Raw genomic sequence first — 11,384 nt, 5'->3', positions numbered from 1 at the left:
CATTATAGAAGGGCACAGATTGCTTTTAAAGCCCATGTACTTTTACACAAATTAATGCCAAAGTGAGCAGGAACAAGCTCTGTTTGGTGCTCTACTAAGTGTACCTTAATAAACAAAAGAAATGGAGGGACAGTCCTATCAGATTCTATCTTACAAATGCAAAAAGGGAGGGATATAAGGGTTAAGTGGATAACCCAATAAATATTAAAACAGAAATGATATCTGATTAGTAAAACCAAAAAAAAAAACAAAAAAAAAAAACCCCACCAAACTCACTGCCATCAAGTCGATTCTGACTCATAGCGACCCCCTTTGGGTTTCCAAGCCAGTACATCTTTACAGACGTATACTGCCCAGTCTTCCTTCTGTAGAGTGGCTGGTGGGTTTGAACTGCCAGCCTTCTGCTTAGCAGTCAAATGCCTAAAGCAGACCTAATATGAACATTAACTTTTGGCAATGTAGAAAAAAAGTGAATTCATTACTAATATCCTTTCAACTATCAGATTCAAAAGTACATCCATTATTTCTAAACCATATTTAGAATCTTAAAGTGGTAGTTCTGCAAGATACATTTCAAATTGCTTTACTGTTGTGAAAATACACTTAAGAACAACTTATACCTAGAACTATATTCAAATTTCTAATTACAATACCAGAATATACTAGCTCCTTCCCTGCTTTTTATTTTATAATAAAGCTGAAGTGTGGATACCTCTTGTTCAGCTGTCAGTCTAAAATCCAGCTTAGTAGAATATTTAAATGGTTCCCTCAACAGCATGCAGGACAGAGAATGCTAAAATACTATTTATACTAAGTCCTCCCTTGACTGAATGCACTGTTTAACTAACTCTGAAAGTCGTAACTTGTTATTTTCTATTTCTCACTATGTTGTTCATTCACTGAAAGCGAAATAACTAGGAGTCGATTCCACAGCCATGGAATTGAGAAAAACCAGCAAGTGACACTGAAAAAAATAAACAGAAGTATGACTAACACCCTCAAGTATTAACCACCACCAAATGGTTAGTCAGCAGAGTTAATGCACTAAATAAGTAACTGTAATATTGGTTGATTTAACTGTTAGTACTACAGGAAGCTAATTATATGATATTTTTCTTTTTTTAAAGAAAAGAGTTCTATGTAACATTAAAACCCTTTTTCTGAGCTAATATATAACTGGCAGACTTCAAGATCTCAGAGTATAATTTAAAATTATTGCATTTATTTCATTTTGACCTAAGAATCTCCTCAGTATATTAACCTTGAGAGTCCATGCTTTGGGATCATCCAATAGACGAAAGCATGTTTTCAAGGATCTCTTGATTGTAGCAATAATCAAATATTTTTGTGCTAACTTTTATTAGAATCTGTTCTTTGGCAATTAGAATTACATTAAATTTCCAATGTTCAGTCCCTTAGGGGGTCCAAGGTGAGATATTTTTGCACTGATTTTATTAATGAATGTGAGAAACTTTATTCACTGAATTTATTAAAACATAAGAATTATACTTCTTTGCCCAAAAGTTAAATCAAAATATTTTTCTTCTGGAAGAAGTATGAAATTCCCTGATAATGATATATTGTACCTTAAACAAATACAATATCATACTTTAAACAATTTAATTTGCTAATACACAGGAATCTTTTCCATTTTAGAAATGAAAATCTGGAGAACAGGTAGATAAGTTGGTCAAAATTCAGGCCGACTTAATAATTAGACCAAGTAAACAGAAATACGTAACTCTAAATACAAATTCATGGACATTGACGATCGAATTTTCAGAAACTAAATTTGTATGCTTGATATTTTGGGATCTGTCTATACTACCTACTCTATGGCAGCTACAAGTCTGTATTAAGTATCTCTCAAATTTTTACTCTGTCAAAAGTAAGTTCTCCTAATTGGAATCTATGAATGGATTAAGGTGACATGAAATCTTGATAGAAATGGCTGATTAGTGTGAACACATCAGTAGCCCCCTTAAACCATCCATCACCTTTCGCTTCTGTTGGGCATAGCTCGTGTTATATTGGCCAGCAGCTCTGCGTGCTTCCTCTTCATGCTCTTGAATTTGCTGTTGTAAGAGAATGAGCTCACCAAGCAGACCCTGCCATGAGTTTGTAATGAGGAGAAGAGGAAAATCGGGGAGGAGAACAATGTTAAACCAAAGGGCACAACAAAGAAACAGGTGTAAGACAGGGAGGAATGGAGTTTATAACAAAAATGGAAACTCATTTATGTGCCTTTAGAGCCACTATACAACTGGGCCCTGTACTACATTTCCATTTTTCCCTCAGTAGAATTAGATGCCTCAGAAAGATTAAACAGCATAGTTTAAAAAGTGAAAAGAAAATTGCAATAATTGCTTGCCAATGAAATAAGCCTGATGTGTAACATGAATACACGATAAAATTTAGACTAACTGCAATGCTCACTGAAGGTGGCATTGTAGTTAATTAAGTTTTCTGGCCACCCTTTTTTTCTGAATTGCTAATATGCTCCTGTTGACCTTGTAGGCCAAGTATTAATTTTTAATCAGAATTTTATAGGACTGAACAGAGGATACATAAGGTACAAAGGACTGGGTTAAAGCTGGAAACTGTTTTTTTTTTTTTACTATTAAGAAAACAGTAAATTATTATTTCTTACTTACTATCATTTATTTAATAATACAATTATTTTTAAGTAAGTATTTTCATGTTATCTGACTTTAAGACTTCAATTCCTCAAATCCTTTTTGAGCTTTCTAGCACCGAGTTAATCAAAGTATTACATTAATTCATGCATTTATGTGCTGTGCACACAACTTTAACTAAAATTTAGGTTGTTTCTGGAAAGTAAAAAAATGTTTTAGGTTCTAATTTAACTTTATGTACCATCAAAAAACTAGTTTAACTGAATTTTCACTTTTTACCAGCTGTTATAACATCAAATAGAAATAGCCTCTGACAATATTACCAAGCCCATATCAATTTCTAAAGCAAAAGCATTAAAAGAACATAATATATGGAGATAAGTTATAAAAAGTAAAAATAAAACAAAAATCAGTTTGTATCTATGCACAGAATAATCACCTTCCCTATTTGTAATGTTCATTCCAATTAGTAATCACACACTGTTAAACTGGTGCAATATTTATCAGAACATATTTTTATTCACATGTCATTGCAGGTGTCAACATCGAGAAATGTGGAGAAAAGACAACAAAGCCTCGACAATATCACAAACCTAATTCATTCTCAACCAGAAATCCTAAAAAGGCAAAGTTTTCATAAATAAGGTAACTAATTTGCACAAGAATAGTGTTCTATAAGAACAATGGGCTCAATTTTTACCAAATTATAAAAATAAAAAGAGTCAGGTAAACTAATGCTTACTAAAATCATCTAAATTTGAAGTTTTAAATAGTTTGAGCTTTTTAAAATGACTGCCAAAACATCTTTTATTTGGTATAATACAGTTGTAAAGGATCTTGAAACGAAATGCTGGTTAACATTACATTCAAAATTTAAGGAGTAGAGTCATGGAGAAGCTTAATTACTTAATTCACCTTATGTAACCCAAAGACTTATGAGAATATAAAAGCTTTCCAGAAGAGAAGCAAATATAAACACATCAGTCAGTGTTACCATAAAGCATGTTAATTAGGAAAAATATTAACATATAATTTGGAAGCTTTTTAGTTTGTTTTAATACGTTGCCTATTATTATTTTCAACATCAGACAATGAATGAAACAGGTTGACTTACTTATCGCAAGATGAAAATAGCTAATTTTTCTTAGTGCGTCAAGTAAGAGAATATTAGAGTGGTTTGTACTATAACTGAAATTTCAATTTCATTTCCAGATTAAGTAATACAAAATACATTTGTCAAAACCTACAGTTAACTTTAAAGACATCATTTAAATAAATCAGTTCTGGGGTCATCATTGGAGCACTGGTGGTGCAGTGGTTAAAACACTCAGCTGCTAAACAAAAGGCCTGCGATTCAAAGCTCTGGTAGCATAGTGGCTAAGGCACTTGACTGCTAACCAGAAGGCTGGCAGTTCAAATCCACCAGCCACTCCTCGGAAGGAAGATGGGGCAATCTACTTCCGTAGTGATACCGCCTCGGAAACCCAAGGAGGGGTCGCTATGAGTTGGGTCCGACCCGATGGCACATAACAACAACAACAACAAGCCGCTCTATGGGAGAAAAATGAGGCAGTCTGTTTCCATAGAGATTACAGCCTTGGAAATCCTATGGGGCAGATCTATTCTGTCCTACAGGGTCACTATTAACTTGACAGCAGTGGGGTTTTTGGTGGTCATTATCAAAGAAAGAAAATATTCAACTAATTCACTACGTCATCATTTCTGTAATAATTTTTTTATGACACTGAATTTCATCAAGGAGAAAGAATTCAACTTATATGTATTTCTACTTATAAGAATTCAATTTATATGTATATCGTATTATATTATGATTTTCATCATAATCACTTTTTAAAATCATCCAAGTGTTAAGAGTTCTCAATACAGTTCACTGTAAAGAAGGCTTCCCATGTTGGCTTATACTTTCATTATATTGTAGTGTACCTGCTTTAATTAACCTACCAATATTCTAGTTTATAAATGCCATAGCAGTGAGAAAATATCCACATTTCTTAACTGTGGTGGTCTGTTGTTTTTTATTTATAGTTTAAGCAACCTTCCCTAATTCACTGGTTATATCTATACACAACCATATTATAAATAATATCCACTATATTACTAAAAAAAAAAAAAAAAAACACAAAAAACCCTCTTTCCTCGAGCCACACCACCTTCCTTCCAAGTCTGTTACTGAAGCATTGTAATGTGAAGATGGTTGAAATTAATTTTTACTTCACGAAAAAAGTAGGGACAAAACATGAATTAGATACAGAGAAAGCTACTTACATGAGGAAGTTATCCTTCTCCAATTGTAGGCATCAAATCTCACCCTACATAACAAGTCATGGGCTAAGAAGCCATACATAGTCAAGGAAGGAGAAGAAATGTGTGTATGCACTGTATAAAACACATTCCTCAGATGTACAAAATACACTTTTTCAATAAATATTCTCCCAAGCTTGGACTTCTTTCTCCCAAGAAACAACACATAAACAGTTGCCTAACAACTAGCATCTAAACAGCAGTATTTTGTGTATAATGAAAAAAATATAACAAGGCCAGATCAAGAAAATAACTCTAGAAGCCAAAATATCAACTGAAAAATGCTGTAAGGATCTAACAGTTAATCAGTTTGGTGAAAACTATTTTATGTAACTTCTCAAAATATTAAAAGTCAATCACATCTGAGTACACAAAAAATATTATTTTTCATTGTAGTTTAAGACTTTCCTAGATAGCAAATCCCAGGTCCTTTTCCTTTTAATACAGTACCTAGAATAAGGTCTGACACATGTTAAATGTATTATACCCAGCACCTAGAATAGAGGTTGCCCAAGAGTATTGCTTGAATGACTCAAATTACTACTACCCAAATGCACATTTGAAATTTCTAACATAAAATCCAAATTGAGTTTCTTGAAAAAATGTTTCTTCTGTAAATAAGCTATACATCAACCTGATAATCCATTTTAAACAATCCTTAGAACAGACTTCACAGACTTTAAGAAAATTATAGGGCAGAAATGAATCAAACAATGTTAATATGCTGTTAATTCAAATTGTAAGATAGTAACGATCAATGTCATTAACACCTTAATAGACAGCATTTGTTTGGTGTTTATTATGTACCAGGTCTTGTGCTAAAGGGCTTTAAAACCAATCACCAAATCCTACTGAAGCAATGCTGCTTTGTTATGGTTCAGAATACCAAGTATGTGTATTACGTTCACATCCCTGTTCTCCTCAAAAAAAAGTAAACACAAAAATCAGTTCTTCCTGAGTCCACTCTGACTCATGGAGACTTCATGTGTGTCAAGGTAGAACTGTACTCTACAGGGTTTCCAGTGGCTGGTCTTTTCGAAGTAGATCAGCTGGCCTTTCTTCCAAGATGCCTCTGGGTGGACCCGAACTGCCAACCTTTTGGATAGCAGCAAGTGTGTTAAATGTTTTTCACCACCCAGGGATTTCAAATAAGGAGACCATGAAAAAGTCACAGGTAATTGGAATGTAAAGATATATGACATAAACCAATCCTTGTAGGCATCAACCAAATTTACTTACTTCAGTCTCTCTCCCGCTCAGTTAAATCACTCAACCAATTTATTTTACTAAGAGCTGAGCACTACTCTATATGCTCTGAGAACAGAGATTTAGTGACATATAAATCAAAAACTAATCGCAGTGCCATCGAGTAAGATCTGGCTCATAGTGACCCCTCCTTGGGTTCCCAAGGTGGTATCACCACGGAAGGAGATTGTCTAACCTTCCTTCTGAGGAGTAGCTGGTGGGTTTGAACTGCCAGACTTCTGGTTAGCAGTCAAATGCCTTAGGCACTACGACACCAGAGCTCCTTTAGTGACAATATGGCCTATAAAATAGTAAGAATGCAAACTAAGTAAATAGGAGATGGTTTGGAGAAGCTGAGCTTTAGGAATAAGTGGAAATCAGGTTGGGGGAAGAAAAAGGAAGAGTGATATTTCACCTTCTGTCTGCAACTTAAGTTCCAACAAAAGTAAAGCCATAAAAAATTAGAATTAGAGTACTATGTGGAATGAGGAGTATTAATGCAGTACATATGAATAATTTTATTTAAAGCACATTCCATGATTTGGGCTTTTAAAGGTCCTTGAGGTATTTTCTGTAAACTATAAATGTACATGTTATCTTCAGAACAACTGTAATCTTTATTTCTCTATGAGATGTTTATAAGCAATCAGAAACATTGTACGACAGAAACACAGATAATTTCTCAGTTAGCAAATTAATTTTCACCAGAACACAACAATCTTACAGAATCTAAAAAGGAGATACCCCAAACAGTTTTGTCATCTATATATATTGTGATATACACAAATGTACAGAAATTTGCTTATTTACAAACCAAATGAGGTCAGTAACTCACTAAAACAGGCTCACCAACCCAATTCTTTATCTGTTCCTCAAGCCATTCAGAAGCTCTCCAGGTTTCAAGAGTATTATTCAGTTCACACCAAGGGCTCTTTCTAACATTTTTCTCCAGTGGACAAATGTTTTAGATAGCTATCAAAACTTTTGATCAATAAAACATAAATTATAAGTGCGCACAAACTGTTTAGTTAGCCTATGAAGCTTATGTGGAAATAAATATATGCTTTCTGTGGATACTCATTTATAGAAGACTTTAATGATAACCTTCCAGAACAACTAAAAGTATAGATACCCCAGGCTGGAAACCACAGATGATCAATTGACTGTGTTGTTCATTCTATCTATATCAAGTCAAACAAACTGATACTTCTGTTTCCCTTAATTCCCTGTCATTTTTACTTCAGTTGACTTTTAACAGTCCTAGAGCATGCCTATTTCATTGCCAGTGCCAGTTTTTACTCTCTCACTTCTGGCTTGCTAGTTTAACAAATTTACACTGTAATAGAAAATGATCAAAATATAGTTAATTAAAATTTAGACTATCAATAAAAAACTTTAAATGTGAAAGACAGGGAGGGAAATGGAAACCTATACAAAGGAATTATTTCTTCTTCCTACCTCCCAAACAAACACAAAATCATTTCCCTCAATGTAATGAAACTATCTTCAATCTAAGAGTTACATATTCCACACTTAATTTAAAAATGTTCATTGAATACTCTCTCCCATAAATCTACTTCTCCAATTATTACTTTTAAAAATTTTCAAGGAATCAGTTATTTTATAACTCCAAAAGAATGGAAAAAAAAAAAATGAAGACTAAGAAAATACTGGATTAATATATGAATATAAATAGAAGGCGATGTTATTCTACATCAGCAAGTCTCCTGTAACTTTCATATACTTTTGTTAATGCTTATGTGTTCAAACTGGCACTGTCTAAATAACCCCATATGTAACTTAGTCGACCATCAATGTAACAGACTTGATGTATTCCCTAATAATTCACTTCTTACTTCCTCAACATTTTCCCTAAGTATATGCCATGAAATAGCAGTCCCTAGAAGAAATTTCATGAAAAAAGGGTTCTGTTGCTAATTGAATCTAGAAAATGGTGTACACCTGGACTCCTCTTAGAGATTCATAATGCACATGAGTATATTAAGGCCTAAGAAGTCCTAGAGAAGAGAAGCCTCTTGGTTTTTTCCAATCTAGCTTTTCCCACACAGGTTTAGCAACAAAATCCTTTCTTGGAGATAACTCTTGAAATTAGTATTTCAAAGAACATATGTGAAGGAAACAGGCTTCTGTAATCATATTTGCAGAACTGTCATACATACCTTGCACTTCCACTAACACAAGTAACAGTACCTCTACTCAGATGTCTTTGCATTTGCTCTTCAAATGATACCATTTTCAGATCTTCCAAGAAGGTAAAACTTTCAAAAATCTTTCAGGACTACCTATGTACAGAATTCTCCTTTTACTTACCTTTCTATAGTGCTTGTCACTTTCAGATCCATGATCTGTTGCTCTAAATGCTGTTTCTCCAGGTGAACCTTAAAGATAAATATTCAGTTCTTTAAGTTTTCCAGTGATGTCAATAGTCTTAAGCTATATTCCAAATTAAATGGAGTTCATTAAAAGATAATTGGATTTTTAGAGCAACTCAGATCCAAAGCATCAAATCACTTATAGAAAACTAATCTTATTTTAAGGAACAATACTAGTAATCTATTTAGGGACTAAAAACAAAATCAATATAGAAAAAAATAGCATGTTTAGCTTATTTTTCAAAAAAAAAACCATGACTGAATGTACAATAAAATAAGGCAAATCTTTGGTAAGGATTATTTCATAAGCAGGTACTTACAGACTGACCACATATCACTGCTATTACAGACCACAGACAGTAAGAAAATCAAGGTAAAATGTCAACCATGACAGGTCAGATGAGACATACTAAAATTACTTTTCATGTCAATTATCAAAAACGATTAGATATATTTCAAGAAAATATTTTGGCAAAGCAACCTGTCTCTTTTAATAGCTTTAATCTTATAACAGATACATATTTAGGAATTTTAGTTTACCACAAAAGAATTATTTTATTATTTCCACCTAAAGGATATGAGTTTCCCTAATGAAGTTCTGGAGTCTTAAAATTCAGCATAAGCAGTATTATAATTTGATCTGCAATTGTATTTATAACTAGTTTATTAGAAGCATTTAAAAGGCATGTTAAGGTCAGCAAAAATGTCTGTTTACACACCTAACAAGAGAAGTAGGTCAGAAGCTCCTATGATTTCACTAACCAATTTGTGACCTGTGAAAAATCAGCAAAAGGGGAAATAGAAATGTGAACTTTAACAGGGATGAGCAAACAAAGATATCCGAGATCTCAGATTTATATTATGATAGAGTAGTAACTTGGCAAACAGGCCAAGACTAACCTCAATAAATTCTACTCATTATGGTTTACCATAATTAAATTTGTTCTAAGATCACCAAATTGGCTGTAAACAATTATGAAAAGTAAACACATAGGAAGTCTCATCTAGTTGTCAAGAATATGTGGCTTTTTTTCCCCTTCACTGACTGAAGTCAACCACATCTAAGTTCTTGCAAATTTTCACTTTAATGGCTAAATAAAGATTAAAGCCACTATGTTACAAAACTGTGTGTTTATCCATTTTTTTAAGTCTGTTTTTCATTTGCACCAAATGAATATTTACTGTTTTAATTTAAAAGATGGGATCTGAAAATATATATATACATCTAAGTAATTTTCCTTTGTGGTTCCTGAAATTTAAAATTAGCTCAAACACAGGCTTTTGCTTACCTGTAGTGAAAAAGTCCTTCAATAAGCTGAGGTTCTCAACAATCTTGTCAAAGTCTGGTGCTAACTTTGCAAGGTCTTCTGAATTAGGAAGAGCTTTTCTAATTTTCTCTGGAGAAGACCAAAAAACATACAGCTCTCAAAAAAACAGAATTTAAATGTTAAAACATTTATCTAAAATTTAAATAAGCATCATATACAAACATACATTAAAATATCTTTTTCATGTTTCTATTACAAACACTATTTATATCAGAAGCAATATGCTATTTTGATGAAAGGCATGAAAGTTTTAAAAAAGACTCACCAAGTATGTGGCTTAGATGGATACCTGTGATTTATAGGTTACAGGTGTAGAAACAGAAGCACTATGTTAAAAATGATAACAACGGATTGGAATCAAAAGAACTTTCTGGGAAGAAATTATAGGAAAAGAGGCAAAGAATAAAGGAAAATATGTTTGAAACACTTGATCTGAACTCAGTAATACAGGTCAGGAATCCTAGTTTAAATTCAAGGGCAGAATTCCATTACTCTTCTCCTTCCTTTCATGGTCCTCAAGAAGACTCACACTCATTACCAATTCGGAATAACTGTCCAAAAGCCCAGGCAAGCTTTTATTTTAACTCTGCTAGCTTTATTCACAGAATGGTCAAATTACTATTTCTGTTTACAAACTCTCAACAAGCTTGTCAAAGTCTGTCATCACCTTGACAAGATCTTCTGAAGTAAGAAAAGCTCTACTAATTTTCTTTGGAGATGAACAAAACACATAAATATTCTCAAAATAACAATGTATGCCAGATATTATTCTTTAATGCTGTAACAGTATTAATCTGCTTAATCCTCATGATTAGCCTACGGAATATTTACTAGTTATCAACTCCATTTTACAGATGAGGAGCTGGGCCACAGAAGTTAAATTACTTGTCCCAGGCACAAAGCAAGAAAGCAGTGGAGACAGGGTTCAAGTCCAGGCAAACCAGCTCTAGAATCCATGCTCTTTTTTTTTTTTTTTTCCAGTCATAATTGAAGATTTTTTATTTTATGTACAAAGAATTGGCATTGTTTCTTTTGCTGGGCAGATGTCTTGGATAATTCATTCAGGGAAGATCACTTAGTCCAAGCTCATGAATCCGGTATCCTTCATGTACTAATGGAAACACTGATGGCACATATTGACACCGTATTTCCAGATCAGGCCGTGCTAGCTTGGGCACATGCGGCAAAAGCAGGAACCCTGGCCAAGTATTTGTGGGTGACTCCTGTAGAGCAGCTGGTGACCCATCCTGCTGAGGGATGCCCAAGGCAAAAGGAAAGAGGCACTAGCATGCATGATCTCTGCTCTTACACTGTGGTACTGGCAAACATTGCAAAGCTCTCTTTATGAATGTTAGAAAAACCAATTAAAAGGGCGATATTCCTGCAAATAATTTTTTCAACAGGGCATATCTTTAGCTTTAAGAAAGTGGTATGAAAAAGTACACATAGAATTAAATCCA

General features: G+C 33.6%; 1 protein-coding gene across 1 annotated transcript in view; it reads right to left on the bottom strand.

Annotated features, from left to right (window-relative positions):
- The window catches only part of OPA1 (OPA1 mitochondrial dynamin like GTPase), a 100,906-nt gene that overhangs the window by 88,052 nt on the left and 1,470 nt on the right, over positions 1 to 11,384 (bottom strand). The window contains exons 2-3 of the mRNA XM_042781943.1: positions 9,886 to 9,993; positions 8,535 to 8,602 (exon numbers count right to left, since the gene is read on the bottom strand). Coding sequence (XP_042637877.1) covers positions 8,535 to 8,602; positions 9,886 to 9,993 — 176 coding nt within the window. The remainder of the gene's footprint in view (positions 1 to 8,534; positions 8,603 to 9,885; positions 9,994 to 11,384) is intronic.

The sequence above is a fragment of the Orycteropus afer genome, unplaced genomic scaffold (assembly GCF_000298275.1).
Source record: "Orycteropus afer afer isolate SDZICR_OR568_19922 unplaced genomic scaffold, OryAfe1.0 scaffold00198, whole genome shotgun sequence".
NCBI lineage: Eukaryota > Metazoa > Chordata > Mammalia > Tubulidentata > Orycteropodidae > Orycteropus > Orycteropus afer.
This window is presented reverse-complemented; position numbering and strand designations above follow the sequence as displayed.